General features: G+C 44.0%; 1 protein-coding gene across 1 annotated transcript in view; it reads right to left on the reverse strand.

The window, feature by feature from the left end:
• The window catches only part of FBXW4 (F-box and WD repeat domain containing 4), a 334,157-nt gene that overhangs the window by 213,036 nt on the left and 101,973 nt on the right, over positions 1–19,148 (reverse strand). The window contains exon 4 of the mRNA XM_073596185.1: positions 18,030–18,162. Within this exon, the coding sequence (XP_073452286.1) occupies positions 18,030–18,162 (133 nt within the window). The remainder of the gene's footprint in view (positions 1–18,029; positions 18,163–19,148) is intronic.

Raw genomic sequence — 19,148 nt, forward strand, 5'->3', positions numbered from 1 at the left:
TAGCTTGGACTTTTATGTAAGTGTACTGCTTAATAAACCGGATGTTGAGACAGTATCACACTATGTGGAGTCCTTTTTTTCCCCTAAACATTCTAATATCAAGGCTTCCTACACTGCATCTTGCATCCTGAGTTGCTGTGAACCTCCCGGTGTATACCATTCATGGCCATAGGAGAAGAACGTCCGGACTTTTTTCTCAGTGGATCAGAGATCCAACCAAGCGCTGTGTGACCTCTCTGAGTAAGAGGGGTCGATGGCCTTTCGGTAGGCCTCCATTTTTGTTATGGTGATGAGTGTCATGCCTTCAGGTGTATGATCGTCATTTCCAAACACTCTCTTTTTCCATGAGACTTTCTTTGATGGAATCCAGCTTTATATTAACTTTTTGTTTGCACAATTGCACTTTATTCACATGTGATGTCATTTAGCATATGTGTCTTCAAATTTTATTCACAGTTATTATTGTTTATATACTGTCGATTATCTGCACGTATATTTTGATATTTGTCTGTATTCGCACTAATGCACTTTATTGTTTAGGGCTGCACTCTTTTTACATATACTATTTGTGCCTGGTATCTGGGTTATAGTGCGCAGCTGCTTATTAACTTTAGTTCCTAACGCAGATTTACCCTTTACATTTATATTTAAAGTGGAAATTTATTTTGAAAAATAAGTCATGCTAGATCCCTGCGGGTGTGACTATGTAAAACATTAAAAATAAGTGCCTATACTGTTTAACCACTTCAATACCGGGCTATAGTCATATTACGTTCGCAGATGGGATCTCCCATCCTCGACGTGTGTCATATGACATCCTCGGCTTCTCGCCGATCCTGCGGGCCCCCAGGGGCCTGCAGCGCGGCGATCGGGGATGAAATGTGTCCCTCGGACACAGCCCATCCATGTAAAGAGCCAATAAAAAATGGCTCTTTACCACGCGACTGGCTGTGTCCAGCCGATCACATGTACTGCCCACGTGCATGGCGCTCATGCACGCCCCTAGGGCGCACGCAGAACGGCGATCGGGGACGAGGCTTGTCATCCTGACACATCCCAACCCCGATCGCAGTAAACAGCCAATGAAATTGGCTCTTTACCACAGGACCGGCTGTGTCCAATCACAGCCGGTCACAGAATGTCAACAAACCACGGTAATGAGATGTTACCGGGTTCTCCTCCTCACACACCGATCGTGTGTGAGAAGGAGATTGCAGTAACACCTCATTACCGCTTACAGTGTACACCAACCACACTGATTGCCCCCCCAATAAAGAGGACCTGTCACCACCCATCAAAGTACCTGTCACAGTCCATCAAAGTACCTGTTGCAGGTCATCTGAGTACCCGAGTACCTGTCACAGCCCATCTGAGTACCCAAGTACCTATCACAGCCCATCTCAGTACCCGAGTACCTGTCACAGCCCATCTGAGTACCCGAGTTCCTGTCTCAGCCCATTTGAGTACCCGAGCACCTGTCACAGTCCATCTGAGTACCCGAGTACCTGTCACAGTTCATCTGAGTACCTGAGTACCTGTCACAGAATATCTGAGTACCCAAGTACCTGAGTATCTGTCACAGTCCATCTGAGTACCCGAGTACCTGTCACAGCCCATCTGAGTACTCGAGTACCTGAGTACCTGTCACACTTCATCTGAGTACCGAGTACCTGATACAGTTCATCTGAGTACCCGATTACCTGTCACAGTTCATCTGAGTACCCGAGTACCTGTCACAGTTTATTTGAGTACCCGTGTACCCAAGTACCTGTCACAGTCCATCTGAGTACCCAAGTACCTGTCACAGTATATCTGAGTACCCGAGTACCTGCCACAGTCCATCTGAGTACCCAAGTACCTGTCACAGTATATCTGAATACCCGAGTACCTGTCACAGTCCATCTGAGTACCCAAGTACATGTCACAGTTCATCTGAGTACATGAGTACCTGAGCACCTGTCACAGTCCATCTGAGTACCTGTCACAGCCCATCTGAGTACCTGTCACAGCCCATCTGAGTACCTGTCATAGCCCATCTGAGTACCTGTCACCATCCATCAGAGTACCCGAGTACCAGTCACAAGCCCATCAGAGTATTCGAGTACCTATCTGTAGCCCATCAGAGTACCAGAGTATCTGTCACCAGGCCATCAGAGTACCCGAGTACCTGTCACCAGGCAATCAGAGTAACCGAATTACCTGTCACCAGCCCATCAGAGTAACCGAGTACCTGTCTCCAGCCCATCAGAATACCCGAGTACCTATCTGCAGCCCATCAGAGTACCTATCTGCAGCCCATGCCTCATAGAATATACGCTGGGGTGTTTGCTTTCCGAAATAGGGTCATTTTGTGGGTAATTCCACTGTCCTGGTGCTCAAGGACCTTCAAAAGTGTGATAGGTAGGAATGAAATGAGATGTGTAATTTATGCTCCTAGAACGCCTGAAGGTACTACTTCAATGTTGGGCCTCTGTATGTGGCCAGGCTGTGTAAAAGTCTCACACATGTGGTATCGCCATACTCAGGAGTAGCAGAATGTGTTTTCGGGTGTAATTTTTGCTATATACATGCTATGTGTTAGGAATATCTTATAAATTGACAACTTTGTGTAAAAAAAAATACGTTTTAATTTTCTTTCCACGTTTTCCGAAGACTTGTGGAAAAAAATTAACTGTTCAAAAGACTCATTATGCCTCATGGAATAGACGTTGGGATGTTTGCTTTCCAAAATGGGGTCGTTTTGTGGGTAATTCCACTGTCCTAGTGCTCCAGGGCCTTCACAAATGTAATAGGTCGTTAGGAAATTAGAGGTGTAATTTATGCTCCTAGAACCCCTGACGGTGCTCCTTGCATGTTGGACCTCTCTGTGTGGCCAGGCTGTGTAAAAGTCACACACATGTGGTATCGCCATACTCGGGAGGAGTAGCAAAATGTATTTTTGGGTGTAATTGGAAGTATGCATATGCTGTGTGTAATTGTTATTATATTATTGTTATTATGACAATTTTGTGAAAAAAAACAACATTCTTAAATTTTCCCAAGAATTGTGGGAAAAAATTACAACTTCAAAAAACTCACCATGCCTCTTACTAAATACCTTTGACTGTCTACTTTTCAAAAAGGGGTCATTTGGGGGGTATTTGTATTTTCCCGACATTTCAGGGTCTCAAGAAATGAGATAGGCCATCAGTGCATCAGGTGTGATATGAGGAGGTGAGTTGCCATCTAGATAAAGGAAGGCCCGTAGACGTGGTGTATCTGGATTTTGCAAAAGCATTTGACACAGTTCCCCATAAACGTTTACTGTACAAAATAAGGTCCGTTGGCATGGACCATAGGGTGAGTACATGGATTGAAAACTGGCTACAAGGGCGAGTTCAGAGGGTGGTGATAAATGGGGAGTACTCAGAATGATCAGGGGTGGGTAGTGGGGTTCCCCATGGTTCTGTGCTGGGACCAATCCTATTTAATTTGTTCATAAACGACCTGGAGGATGGGATAAACAGTTCAATCTCTGTACTTGCAGAAGATACTAAGCTAAGCAGGGCAATAACTTCTCCGCAGGATGTGGAAACCTTGCAAAAAGACCTGAACAAATTAATGGGGTGGGCAACTACATGTCAAATGAGGTTCAATGTAGAAAAATGTAAAATAATGCATTTGGGTGGCAAAAATATGAATCAATCTATACACTGGGGGGAGAACCTCTGGGGGAATCTAGGATGGAAAAGGACCTGGGGGTCCTAGTAGATGATAGGCTCAGCAATGGCATGCAATGCCAAGCTGCTGCTAACAAAGCAAACAGAATATTGGCATGCATTAAAAGGGGGATCAACGCCAGAGATAAAACGATATTTCTCCCACTCTACAAGGCTCTGGTCCGGCCGCACCTGGAGTATGCTGTCCAGTTCTGGGCACCAGTCCTCAGGAAGGATGTACTGCAAATGGAGCGAGTACAAAGAAAGGCAACAAAGCTAATAAAGGGTCTGGAGGATATTAGTTATGAGGAAAGTTTGCGAGCACTGAACTTATTCTCTCTGGAGAAGAGACGCTTGAGAGGGGATATGATTTCAATTTACAAATACTGTACTGGTGACCCCACAATAGGGATAAAACTTTTTCGCAGAAGAGAGTTTAATAAGACTCGTGGCCACTCATTACAATTAGAAGAAAAGAGGTTTAACCTTAAACTACGTAGAGGGTTCTTTACTGTAAGAGCGGCAAGGATGTGGAATTCCCTTCCACAGGCGGTGGTCTCAGCGGGGAGCATTGATAGCTTCAAGAAACTATTAGATAATCACCTGAATGACGGCAACATACAGGGATATACAATGTAATACTTACACATAATCACACACATAGGTTGGACTTGATGGACTTGTGTCTTTTTTCAACCTCACCTACTATGTAACTATGTACTATGTAAGGTGTGATTAATTTTCAATGATTTGCACTATAGCTTGTACACTCTATAACTTTCACAGAGACTAAATAATATCCACTAATTTGGGTTATTTTTACCAAAGAGATGTAGCAGCATAATTTTTAGCCCAAATTTTTTGAACAAAAATGACTTATTTGCAAAATTTTATCATAGAAACTAAAAAAAAAGTGTTTTTTTTTTCAAAATTTTCACACTTTTTTCACTTATGTCGCAAAAAATAAAAAACTCAGTGGTGATTAAATACAAGCAAAAGAAACCTCTATTTGTATGAAAAAAATGATAAAAATTTTGTTTGGGTACAGTGTTACATGACTGAGTAATTGGCATTCAAAGTGTGAGAGTGCTGAAAGCTAAAAATTGGTCTAGGCAGGAAGGGTGTATAAATGCCCTGTATTGAAGTGGTTAAAGTCCAGTAATATGCTGTCTCACCCTGTTCTGCAAATGCTCAGTTGCTCTCCATTTTCGACACTGCCAAAAATCAGAGCCACCAGAGGCCGATCTGCTGAAAGCCTAAAGATTTACTGCCACTTGGGGCCTCTGAGCTTCAGGGGCTCTGGGCAAAATGGCAACCTCCAGCAAGAAGAAACAGGAACAATGCTGTAGCACACACTAATTTTATTAGCATAATTATTCATGTGGAATGTATGTTCCTTGCCAAGAACATTATTTTTTTATCACTGTTATGAGTAAAGTTCAATTTTTAATACTTTCCTCTCTATTTATTCTTAATTCACTTGTTGCTTCCTTTTAGTCATCCTTTTGTTTTGGGTGATCTGCACACAAAAGAAAGCTCCTATGTGTAGTAAAAAAATAGAGTTAGGTACCTGGTAACTCTTTTTCTAAGAAGTCTTCCAGGGCAGCATCTGAGAGATAGGCTCTGTGATGGGAGGGCCCATGGAACTCAGAATCCCTTGGAAAGTAGGGGATGTCCTTGTTTCAGCTCCCCGTATACCTCTTATGTCTAAGTCACCCTGTGCTATCCTGGCACAGGGTGAGTGAGAAAATATATCTTGGACTACTTAAAATGGGACAGTAATATTTGTCCACAATATCTCCAAGGATGTATGTAGAGACTATTATTGGTTTGTTTGATTGTGAACTCAACCTGTTAATTGAGTGAGCTGATCACATTAGCCTCCAGGACTGGCTAGGAGACGAACTGTTGATGACTAGGCTGAGGAGGGGGGGGGGGGATTGTTGTTTGTATTGTTAATTGTAATTAGCTCCTGCTATTGTGTTTATACTACTGTGTGAAGCTCGGTGCCCACAAGTCTGTGTCCTACAGGTCATGTCTCTGAGTCATCTGGTCTGGGTAAATTTTTTAGTAAATTAGCTCATGTTAATTAGGTTAGCTTTGAGTCATCCTGCTGTATAAATTTGTGTGAGATCTCAAATAAAGAGTTAGTCCTGATGTACTCCAAGACTGGTGTTGTCTAGTTCTTGGGGGTTCCTATAGCCAGATCCATTGGACTCGTGTTCCAGAACTTAGGAAGCGATATACTGACGGAAGCACTCAAGCGGAGTGTGGGACGTTCCGTGACATTGGTGGCAGCAGTGGGATTCGAGGCTCCTCCTCCCTGAAACAGGAAACACATTAGTCCACCATTATAAATTTCACAGTCTTACCTGCGTGCCTCAGTTGTATTAAAGCACCGAAGGAAATCTCAGTTAGTTGAAAAGCTCCCCCGTTGTACCTGGTATTTGTCGTTTCAAGGGTGGGAACTAGTGCTGCCCTGGAAGACTTCTTAGAAAAAGAGTTACCAGGTACCTAACTCTATTTTCTCGAATCGTCTTCCAGAGCAGCATCTGAGAGGATGTATCAAGTAATACTTACTAGGGTGGGATAGAGACTGGAGCACCTTGAGACCAAATACCTGGTCTTGGTCGGACAGCTGGTCTATACGGTAGTGCTTTGCGAAGGTACTGAAGCTCGACCATGTCGCTGCCCTGCAGATCTGCTCCGGAGTTGCCCCAGCTTTCTCTGCGACCAAAGTTGCCCAGGCTCTGGTTGTGTGTGCTCTGATCCTGTTTGGCGGAGTGAGGTTTTGTGCCTCATAGGTCGTCTGAATGCCCATTCTTATCCATCTGCTGATGGTATTCTTGGAAGCCTGTTTCCCTTTGTTGACTCCTGCGTAAAGGACAAAAAGGAGGTCATTCTTCGCCATTCCTTTGTTCTTTCGAAGTATGTTATGAGTGTGTTTCTTACATCGAGTTTGTTGTAAGTGTCTCTTTTTTCACTATTCATAGTTTTTGGAAGCGAAGGTATGATGATATTTTGGGTTCTATGGAATGTCGAGGAGACCTTGGGTAGAAAGGCCAGGTCTGGAGAGAGAATTATTTTGTCTAATTGTATTAGGCAGTATGGTTCCATTATAGACAGCTTGGATTTCACTCACTCTTCTGGCTGATACTAGGGCCACAAGAAGTGCAGTCTTTAGAGTGAGGTTTTTGTCTGAGCTATCTTCCATTGATTCAAATGGAGGGGAAAGAAATCCTCTAAGCACTGTGGCCATGTCCTAAGTTGGGGTTCTATTAATTTTGACTGGTCTAGCTCTTTTAAGCGACATTAGGAATCTCTTTATCAGCGGGTCCTCTGCTAGTCTGTTGTCCATGAACGAGGAGAGTGCTGCAACTTGTACCTTTAGCGTGCCTGGGGAGATATTTTTGTCTGCTCCATCTTGTAGGAAATCCAGGATTGTTGGGATTATTCCTCTGTTGGAAATTGGTTTGTTTCTGTTCCAAGAGACAAACTTTTTCCTCACTTTCTCGTAGATTGCCCTAGTCACGGGCTTCCTGCTGGTTAGGATGGTATTGATTACCTTGTCTGACTGTCCTTTGTTCTGAAGTCTTACCCTTTCAGCAGTAGCTGAAAGCTTCAGAATCCTGTGATTGGGGTGTTTGATTGGGCCCTGTGACAGGAGATCTGGCCGGTTCGTCAGTGTCAGCTGAGGTTGGATGCTGAGGTTTTTCAAGTGGCTGAACCATGCCCTTTGGGGCCAGTGTGGTGCTATTAGTATCACCATTGCTCTCTCTGCCTTTATTTTTTTAATTACCCTTGGTATTATAGCAGTTGGAGGGAATGCATAGCATAGTCGCCATCCCCAGCTTTGGTTGAAGGCATCTACTCCGCTGTTGCAATCTGTGGGGTCCAGCGAGAAGGATGTTGGAGATTTTGTATTCGCTCTGGAGGCGAATAGATCTACCTCGGGTACTCCCCACTTTTGAGTGATTTCTGCAAAGATTGTTTGGTTCAGTGACCACTCCGTCTGTTTTATGATTTTTCGGGTCAGGAAGTCTGCCAGTGTATTGTCTGTTCCTTTCAGATGAATACCTGATATTGACTTTATGTTTGATTCTGCCCATAGTAGGATTGTCTCCGTCAGCTTCATCAAGCTTCGGGACTTTGTCTCACCTTGCCTGTTTAGGTATGCCACAGTTGTGGCATTGTCCGATTGCACCTTTACGTCTCTCCCCTGTATCACTGGTTTGAACGCTTTTAATGCTTTCCCCACAGCTTTCAGTTCTCTCATGTTTGAGGAGGCTTGGGACCATTTGGAGGTCCATCTTCCCTGTGAGCAGAGGCCCTCCATGTGTGCTCCCCAGCCTAGGGCGCTTGCATCGGTGGTGATCCTGATCGGTTTGGATTGAGCCCATTTGCGCTCTTCAATGTATCGAAGCGGATTGAGCCACCATTGGAGTGTTTGTTTGACTGAAGTCAGAATCGGAATGTACCTGTCTAGGGATGAGTGGCTGCCATCCCACTTGAACAGAATGTAGTTCTGTAGAGGTCTCATGTGGATCTGTGCCCGGGTGATAGCTGGAATAGAAGACGTCATCAGCTCTAGTATGGCCATTCCTTGTCTGATTGTTATGGCGTTGGCCTCTCTTAGGGAGGTTACTGCCTGTGTGATTCTTTCATTTTTTTCTTCCGTTAGGAAGGTTTTCGTTAATCTGGAGTCCAGTACATAGCCCAAATATACCACTCTCTGGCTTGGGGTCATCTGTGATTTTTCTGCATTCACTATCCATCCCAGGTTTTGCAGATAGGACATACTTGTGGGCAGGTTGTTCTCTAATGCATCTGCTGAATCCGCAAAAAACAGTAGATCGTCTAAATATGGTATTATGCCAATACCTTGTTGTCTTAGACCTTTCAGCGCTTCTGCCATTATCTTTGAGAAGATTCTTGGTGCTGAAGAGATGCCAAAAGGCAGAGCTGTGTATTGTAGGTGCAGAGTAGTGGCCCTTGTATTGCAAACCTCAGGAATTTTTGATGATCCTCCTTTATGGGGACATGTAGGTAAGCATCCTGTAGGTCTATTGTCACCATGAATGTCTCTCGTGGAAGGATGTTCCTGATCGAGTAAATAGACTCCATTCTGAATTTTTTGTATTTTATTCCTCGGTTGAGAGGTTTGAGGTTCAGTATGAGTCTTAGCTTGCCTGACGGTTTTTTCCTTGCAAAGATATGGGGATAAAACACGCCTTTTTTCCTCTTCCTGAGGTACATGGCAAGTCACCTTCTGATCCATTAGGTTCTGCAGTGATTCCAAAAATGCCTTTGCTCGATCGTTGTCCCTTGGCAGCATTGTCACCAGGTACTTTGTTGGGGGGCAGGTGGAGAATTCTATCGCGTAGCCATCCGTTATGGTGCATATGATGAATTTGTTTTTTGTTCCTTCCATCCATTGGTGGGAAAAAGCTGAGAGTCTGCCCCCCACCTGGTGGCAGTCATTGTTTTTTGTTCTTTGGGTTAGGAGGCTTGAGGATGAATTCACCCTTGCCTTTTTTGTTTTGATGTCCCCAGCGTTTTTTTGTTCCCGGCTTGTTGAATGTTTTGAATTGTCGAAAGGGCGCCTTCCCTTTTTTTTGGTTTGGGGAAAACCCTTGTTCTTTGCTGTGGTCCTGTCTAGGACTGTTTCTAGTTCAGGCCCAAAAAGTAGGTCTCCAGTGAATGGAATCCCACACAGTCTGTTCTTGGAGGAGATATCACCTCCCCAAGACTTTAGCCACAGGGCTCTTCGGGCTGAGCTGAGCAGAGCTGTGGCCCTTGAAGATATTCTGACGGTTTCGGCTGAAGCATCTGCTAGAAATGCTGCCGCTCTGGTTAGTATAGGAATGGTTTTTATCAATTCTTCCCTCGGTGTGTCACTCTCCAGTAGTTCTTGTAGCTGGGTTAACCAGATTAATAAAGTCCGGGCTGTGCAGGTGGAAGCTATTGCCGGATTTAGGTTCACAGCTCCTGCTTCCCAGGCCCTTTTTAAAAGGGCTTCTATCTTTTTGTCCATGGGGTCGCTTAAGGTACCTGCGTCGTCAAAGGCTAAGTCAGATTTATTTGTGACTTTTGCCAGAGAGGCGTCCACTTTGGGACATTTAGCCCAAGTTTTGGTGTCTGTCTCTGCGAACGGGTATCTGCGTTTGACTGTTGCTGGAATGAAGAGTTATTTCTCTGGGTCTTCCCACTCTTTTTTAAAGATATCTTTGAGAGTTTGGTGTACAGGGAACGTTCTAGGCTTCCTGGGTTGTAGCTCTTTGTACATCTTGTCATGTATTGTGAGCTCTGCGGCCCTTTGTTCTTTAATCCCTAGCGTGTCTGCTATGGCTTTTAGAAGGCTATCCGTATCCTCTGAGAGAAATAAGTTGCCCTCTGAAATAGCATCTTCCTCATCAGAGTCTGAGCAAAGTCCATCCTCTGATTCGGATTGTTTGGATTCATCCAAATCCTCCTCCTGTTCTGTCTGTTCCCTGTTACCTGAAGGAACGCATGTTGCGCTGGTAGACGGGGTACTGGTCTGACTGGCACTTGATGGCGCTTCCAACTTTTCAATAGCTGAGCGTAGTGGCGCCATGGCGCTCTGTATTTCTTTCTTGAAAGAGCTGAGTAGATCTTTCAGATACCCTTGCAATTCTTTGGCCACCATTTTGTCTATACATTTTTGACATACGGGTTTTTTCCATTCGGGAGAAAACCGGTGGCTGCATGAAGCACAGGTTTTGTTGCTTTTCACTTTCCTTTCCTCAGGGGTCTTTGCCTAAAATCAAGCATAAAAAAGGGGCCCCGTGAGGTAGGCGGTAAAAAGCTGCCCGTTAGTAGGTAGTTTTACAGTAAGGTTAAGACAGAGGTGACTCTGGAGTATTCTGGCTTACCTTGGAGCTGTCCTGGCTTGCAGGATCTGCAGGGCAGGGTGGAGAAGCGTCAGACATAGTCAGCCACCAGGATCCTCTGCTTAGAGGGGCCTTTTTAACTGCTACCTGCTTAAGCTCCGGCCCCACCCCCAGCTGACCCCGTGCAGGTTGGTGGATATACCTGCACATGCGCTGCAGTCGGTGTCCTCTTTTCTGGGTGCCCGACAAGGAGGGGGACCGACCCTGCTGCAGTATATATGCATATTAAGATACACATCCCAATAAATAAATATATATATATATTTTTTTTTTTTTTTTTTTCAAAATTGAAAAGTGATGACGTCGCCGGAGTCCCACTCTGTATCTCATGGCAGCGGGCTCCGGGAAAATGGCCACTGCCCCGGAACCGGAAATGGCGTCAGCGCCATCTTGGTACACCCTGCAGAGCCTCCACAAGGGGAGGCTTGTTCTGCAGAGTGTGTAGGACACCGATCGCGGTGAAACTAACGGCAATCAGGCGGGCGCGGACATCCTGGATGAAACAGAGGACAAAAATTACAGTAGAGGGACACCTACCTGTCCAGCGTCAGGGGGTAAGCCAGGCAATCTCAGGCAGAGCATTGCTGCTCAAGTTTGCTGCACCTGCTCACCCTCCCAAGGCCCACTGGGCTGAATGGGATGCTGACAGGGGTCTCCTGCAACTAGCACAGAGACTGACTGCACAAATGCATATTTGGTAAACCTGCGTTTATACCTCCACATACCTTAAAACTGAATATTGACTGACTGCACAAATGCATATTTGGTAAACCTGCGTTTATACCTCCACATACCTTAAAACTGAATATTGACTGACTGCACAAATGCATATTTGGTAAACCTGCGTTTATACCTCCACATACCTTAAAACTGAATATTGACTGACTGCACAAGTGCATATTTGGTAAACCTGCGTTTATACCTCCACATACCTTAAAACTGAATATTGACTGACTGCACAAATGCATATTTGGTAAACCTGCGTTTATACCTCCACATACCTTAAAACTGAATATTGACTGACTGCACAAATGCATATTTGGTAAACCTGCGTTTATACCTCCACATACCTTAAAACTGAATACTGACTGACTGCACAAATGCATATTTGGTAAATCTGCGTTTATACCTCCACATACCTTAAAACTGAATATTGACTGACTGCACAAATGCATATTTGGTAAATCTGTTTGTCACCACTGTTTCAACTCCATCTGTAGCCATGCTCACATTATTTCAATGTTTATTTAGCCATTAAGTCTTACCTAAATTATGGGTTCCCTTATCTTTACAATTTTGGCCTTTTAGTCCCCTTGCAGTTTGATTGTGGTGTGAAAATTATGCCCTGCTAGCTGTGTTCCTAATATCCCCTCCTAACTGATTAATTGCCAGATTCAACCCACACCCAACACACAGTATAAAAACAAGGCCTTCTTTACGGGGGAGCACATACAGGGGGCTGCACATACAGGGGGTTCTTCCAAAGAAGTGGGGTTCTTTAAATAAGTGGCACTTCTGCTCTTGCACTTCAGCGATTTGCACAAAGCTAACTATAACAGACTGCAGGTGACCCCATTTCCAAATTTTATCATCTTCCTCTCTGAAACATGCACTCTTTACCTCTCCTCCTTTTCACAATTGCTGCCTCACTCCTCAAACTCTCTTTTCTTCATCCCTCTGCTCCACCCCACAATCTGTACATATCACCCTCACATCTCCCCTCCCCCTATTACTGCACTCATCACCTCTTTCTAACTCTAAGCCCACTTGCTAACATACCCCCCAGGATACTGAAGCATGTCCCCTCATACAAATCATATTCTCATATTACCTCCCTCACTTTTCTGCTTCTCCTAATCGCTGGAGATATTTCCCCAAACCCTGGGCCCCCCTTATTTAACTGTGCCCAACACACCCATCACCATCACCCTACACCCTCTGGCAGTAGTCGCAATCTACACAATTTAGTCTCCATTCCTCTTCTTCCCAACACCAGCCTCCCTCTCTCCTGCACCCTCTGGAACGCCCGCTCTGTCTGCAACAAACTCACTGCTGTTCATGACCTCTTTGTCACTAATTCCTTTAATCTACTTGCTCTCACCGAAACCTGGCTCCACGAATAGGACACTCCTGCTTCCCTCTCCCAGGGTGGCCTTCACTGGACTCACTCCCCTAGGCCTAATGGACGCAAGGGAGGTGGAGTGGGATTCCTCCTATCCCCCCAGAGCACCTTCCAGGTTATTCACCCTCCTCCCTCTTTTTCCCTCTCTTCATTCGAAGCCCACTGTATACGTCTATTCTCTCCTACTTCCCTAAGAATTGCTGTGATCTACTGGCCCCCTGGACCATTATCAACTTTCCTTGATGAGTTTTCTGCCTGGCTACCCTATTTTCTCTCTTCGGATATTTCCACAATCCTTCTCAGTGATTTCAACATCCCTGCTAATACAAACACTCCTGCTACTTCTAAACTTCTTAGTCTAACCTCTTCATTTGACCTGAAGCAATGGGTACAGGCTTCTACTCACTCTGATGGCAACACGCTTGACCTTGTATTCTCCTACCTATGCACTCCATGCAACTTCTCAAACAATCCTTTTCCTCTCTCCGACCACCACCTTATTAGTTTCTCTCTCCCCCTGTCTTCCACCACCTTTCCCTCCAATCGCCTAACCATCACCCGTAGAAATTTTCGCAACTTCAACTCCTCTCTCCTCTATTCTGCTACTGACCACCTCTATGACAAAATCTCTCCCCTGTCCTGCCCCAACCAAGCCACGTCCATCTACAATAAATCTCTGTCCTCCACCCTTGACAAGCTCGCTCCCCTCACTACACGCAGAATCAGGCCTCGACCCCTACAACCCTGGCAAACAGCTGACACTAAAATTCTCAAAAAACGTAGTCGCGCTCTTGAGCGTCTGTGGCACAAGACTAAGTCTCTCAAAGACTTCAACCAATACAAATCTGCCCTCCAAAAATACTATTCTTTCCTCCACACTGCCAAGCAAACCTATTTTACAAAAATAAATAAATATATGTGTATGCGCTAAAGGCTATAAATACGTGAACAAAGAATATAATAAATCTATACAATATTAAAAATTATTATAAATTATAAACAGTGTCACACACCTGTGAAGAAAGTGACTATAATCCACAATTGAATATATGAAAAATGGTAACATGCACCATGCAAAAAAATGTGAGAAAAAAAAAAAAAAAAATCCTTTAAATGATTAAAATAAAATAAATAAAAAAAATATATAAGTGCTACTTGATAAATAAAGTGTCCGAAACCAATTCATACAAATGAATATATCTCAGTCCAAGCCATTCATAAGAGTATATAAATCAAAGTGCACAATAGTGTCCAAACAAATAGCAGGCAATCCTCATGCTGTTTTTTTTGAAAAAGTGCTAAATATTCCTCATGCTCTTCTTATGAGATGTGCACATTAAGGCATGCTGCAGTGCTCTCCAGTGACCCCCAATGGATAATGCGCTCACCTTAGAGCGTGTGACACAGTAGCTAAACAGTGTCAAAACACGCATTAGAGCCACTCCAGGGCTCACACAGGGTATGCTGGTGATGATCTGTATCTCGCTCAAATGGTGACATATATGAAAGAAAGGAGACTCATAGCATAATACCACCAGGAATTTATTTGAAAAGCCCTAAAAACAATCCCTCCAGGAGGGTACTCACAATGCTTGGGTGCGTCAGTGCACCATCCTATCCAAAACATGCAATACAGATGAATCCTGTGGCGTGCGGTGCGGTGTTCAATCCTCTGCCTGTCTGTGTGTAGAAAGCTCCGTCCTGCCCCTCCCCTACGCGTCTTCGGCACAGGGTATACGTGCCTTCATCTGGGGGATCAAACCTATTTTACAACTCTTATTAACACCTTCTCATCCAATCCCCGTAAACTCTTCTCTACCTTCAACTCTCTACTTTGTCCTCCACCGCCTCCACCCACTGACTTACTGCCCAGGAAATCGCTAATCACTTCAAAAACAAGATTGATACAATCCGTGATGAAATCTCCATTCTACAGGTATCTCCCCCAGCTAAGACCCCATTTCAACAGGTACAACTGACACTCCCCCTATTCAAATCTGCTACTACAGACGAAGTTGCTAAACTCCTTTCTATCGCCCACCTAACTACCTGTCCCCTGGACCCTATTCCCTCTCAAATGCTACGGTCACCCTCTGACCCCATCCTACACTCTGTAAACCCACATCTTCAATCTCTCCCTCACCTCTGGCATCTTCCCCGATGCTCTAAAACATGCACTGGTCACCCCCATACTCAAAAAGCCGTCCTTGGACCCTACCAATCTTAACAACCTACGCCCTATCTCCTTGCTCCCCTTTTCCTCTAAACTCCTTGAACGCCTGGTTTACAACCAACTGAGTGACCACCTCATTAAAAACAACCTTCTTGATCCCCTTCAATCTGGATTTCGCCCCCAACACTCCACAGAAACTGCTCTTTTAAAACTCACAAATGACATACTAACTGCAAAAACCAACGGACACTATTCTGTACTCCTACTTCTGGATCTTTCAGCTGCCTTTGACACGGTTGACCACCCCCTCCTCCTCAAAAAACTTTACTCGCTCGGTCTCCATGACTGTGCTCTTCAGTGGCTCTCATCCTACCTATTCCAACGCACCTTCAGTGTCACTTACAATTCTACTTCCTCCACTCCTCTTCCCTTCTCTGTCGGGGTCCCCCAAGGTTCTGTTCTTGGACCTCTTTTATTTTCAATCTACACCTCTTCCCTGGGTCAGTTGATAGCCTCTCACGGCTTTTAATATAATTTCTATGCTGATGACACACAAATCTATCTCTCCACCCCTCAACTCACTCCATCAGTCTCCTCACGCATCACTAACTTACTAACCGACATATCTGTATGGATGTTACACCACTTCCTCAAACTCAACTTGTCCAAAACCGAGCTTATAATATTTCCTCCCCCACGTGCCTCTTCCCCTGACTTCTCTGTCAAGAGCAATGGCAAAACCATCCACCCGTCCCCACATGTCAGGGTGCTAGGTGTTATCCTGGACTCTGAACTCTCCTTTCGGCCCCACATCCAATCACTTTCCAAAGCTTGCTGCCTCAACCTCCGCAACATCTCTAAACTACGTCCCTTTCTAACCAGTGAAACCACAAAGCTCCTGATTCACTCCCTGGTTATCTCTCGCCTTGACTACTGCAACTCACTCCTCATTGGCTTACCTTTAAATAGACTATCCCCCCTTCAGTCCATCATGAATGCAGCTGCCAGACTCATCCACCTTACAAACCGCTCAGTGTCTGCTACCCCTCTCTGCCAATCCCTCCATTGGCTACCACTCGCCCAACGAATTAAATTCAAAATACTAACAATAAGTTACAAAGCCATCCACAACTCTGCCCCCAGCTACATTACTAACCTAGTCTCAAAATACCAACCTAATCGCCATCTCCGTTCCTCCCAAGACCTCCTGCTCTCTAGCTCCCTCATCACCTCCTCCCATATCCGCCTCCAGGACTTCTCCCGAGCCTCGCCTATCCTCTGGAATTCCCTACCCCAATTTGTCAGACTGTCTCCAAATGTATCCACTTTTAGGCGATCCCTGAAAACTTTCCTCTTCAGAGAAGCCTATCCTGCCTCCATCTAACAACTGCACTATTTTCTCCATTAGCTCATCCCCCACAGCTATTACCCTTTTGTATAACTTGACCCTCCCTCCTAAATTGTAAGCTCTAATGAGCAGGGCCCTCTGATACCTCCTGTATTGAATTGTATTGTACTTGTACTGTCTGCCCTAATGTTGTAAAGCGCTGCGTAAACTGTCAGCGCTATATAAATCCTGTATAATAATAATAATAATAATAATAAAAAGTAAAATAATAAACGTTTCTTTTGCAGCTCCTGTGGGTCCAGAGGAAACACAAACAACTGAGGCACGCAGGTAAGACTGTGAAATTTATAATGGTGGACTAATGTGTTTCCTGTTTCAGGGAGGAGGAGCCTATCTCTCAGATGCTGCCCTGGAAGACGATTTGAGAAAAAACAACCCCTGTAATTACACTTATCTAGCAACCATTCATGTAATATTACATATACAGTAAAACCTTGGATTGCGAGCATAATTTGTTCCGGAAACATGCTTGTAATCCAAAGCACTTGTATATCAAAGCAAATTTTCCCATAAGAAATAATGGAAACTCAGATGATTCATTCCACAACCATTTATTCATAAATCCTTCAGTTTATAGTCCATATAAAAATATTATAGCAATGTGATAGGTTGTGTAACCATAAAATGTTCATTTACAAATGGCAGCCTCCAGAAGGGGATTAAAGGCAAAATCCAGCAGGAGCTACAGAGTATAAAAGAGAAGAGAGGCGTCTCTAAGTGTAGCAATATAGTTACATTTAATGAAGGTACAACATTTAGCAACTCACGTGGTTGATGATTAAAACTGGCACATCTAAGTATGCAGGCATCTGGGGTAAAGCTGTCCACATAGACCATCCTCCGCACCACCAACTCTCACGTTCTGTCTGTAATCGTGACCAGGAAGACTACCCCACAGTAGAGCGATCTGAAAGCGAGGCTTGAAGCGCTCTTGGAGTGCAGTGTGGATCGGATGATGTCGATGGCGGTGTGGAGGACGGTCTATGTGAACAGCTTTACCCTGGATGCCTGTATACTTAGATGTGCCTGTTTTAATCATCAACCACGTGAGTTGCTAAATGTTGTACCTTCATTAAATGTAACCATATTGCTACACTTAGAGGCACCCCTCTTCTCTTTTATACTCAGTTGTGACGCTACTTGTATATCAAGACATCGCTTGTATATCAAGTCAAAATGTATTTAAAAATTTTGCTTCTCTTGCAAAACGCTCTCAAACCAAGTTACTCTCAAACCAAGGTTTTACTCTAATATTGTAGCCACCAGTCAGCAATGCATGGAGCAAGATGTGGAGTGCTATGTTTAGCTTTGACCGTGTAACACCTTATAAAGCAAAATGTACACAGAGGATTGGGTAAGGAAATATAACAAAAGGCTAAAATAGTTTTAAACTTAGCTATAACGTATAATAAAGGTGATGTTTCACTTTACTACAATTCACTTTTGGCTGCTGACAAAAAGTGCTAACTTCTTGCCAATAATATCCAGATCATAGTAGCCTGACCTCTGTGAAAGGAAAAAAAAGAATAGCCAGGAGAATTGCAGCAGCAGTCATGTCCGGCAGCTCTCCCCACCATGCATACCTTTTGAACTAATCAACTTTCAACATGAGTTGTGAGTAATGTACTTTACAGTAGAGGCATCTCTCTCATTCACTGGAAATGTGGAACTCTGCAGTCACATGGAATGATGGAGTGACAGCTTCAAGAGGACTTACCCTTGCAGTCCTGTCTCTGGAGCCGCTGACAATAATTCCTCCATGACAATCCACGCAGTTCACATCCTGCTCATGTGCACTGAACTGGATACTGACAGAGCTGTGAACTTTATGAAGGGCGATCTTTCCATCCCTGCAGTAAGATTAGAGTCAGAGATTTATTAACTGAATCAAAGGCAGAATTGTCTTGACTTTCTTTCTGTTATTCACAAAAAAAGATTGAATAAAAAGCCTGTCTTACCTAAAAATAACCTAAACATTTGCTGACAACAAAAATACCTATTGATTCATACACAACAGTGCATACATTAAATACCACATTAGGTCTATCCGACTATTTTTTATAATACCATATTTCAAGTTTTTTTTTTTATCTACTTTTCTAAAGTTGCTAATGGAAGAGCTGCTCTGACCTCTAAATATAACCTACTAATTTTGTTTCAGTTTCTAAAGCTGGGAGGGCTGCCAATATGCAAACGGCTTGAGCTACTAAACCAGACACCCAGAATAATGTATTGTCTGTGCCCGCCCTGCTCTAAGATGACTGGGCGATCGATTGGAGCAATGTTGTGTATGCGCCCTTCCCAACCGTTGAATCACCATGATGGAGATACAAGACACAGGATGTTCTGAAGGTATGGGGGTTACACTCATGCCCTATTTTATTCCTCTTCTACATGTGTGTATTTGCACTAGGGTTATTTTATAAGGTCAGTTTGGGTATAAGTAAAATTAAAGGGAAACCAGTTATAAAAGAAATAGGTAGGCTGCCTTTTCTGGCCTCCCCTTGTAAAAAAGCTGGTTGTTTGTTTGTCGTACTGATCCAATGGCTTCAGTACTTTTGCATCATTGACCCAGTACAGGCATGCAGGTCAAGTGTTCTCACTTCATTTGGTGCTTATGTGATCCAGGTCAGTGACTCAGAATGTAATGAAGCCAGCCAGGAAACTAGCATTTTCAGAAGATGGTTAGCAATGGATAGGACATATATTTCTATCAGGTGTACTTTAACAACTAACCTCTATAAATAGGAACCCTTTAACTGAATAAGGATGCTGACATCTTTAAATATTCTCATATAATTACTGTTTTTCTACATTTCCCAGTCAACAGCCCTTA

This window comes from Aquarana catesbeiana, linkage group LG08, assembly GCF_042186555.1.
Source record: "Aquarana catesbeiana isolate 2022-GZ linkage group LG08, ASM4218655v1, whole genome shotgun sequence".
NCBI lineage: Eukaryota > Metazoa > Chordata > Amphibia > Anura > Ranidae > Aquarana > Aquarana catesbeiana.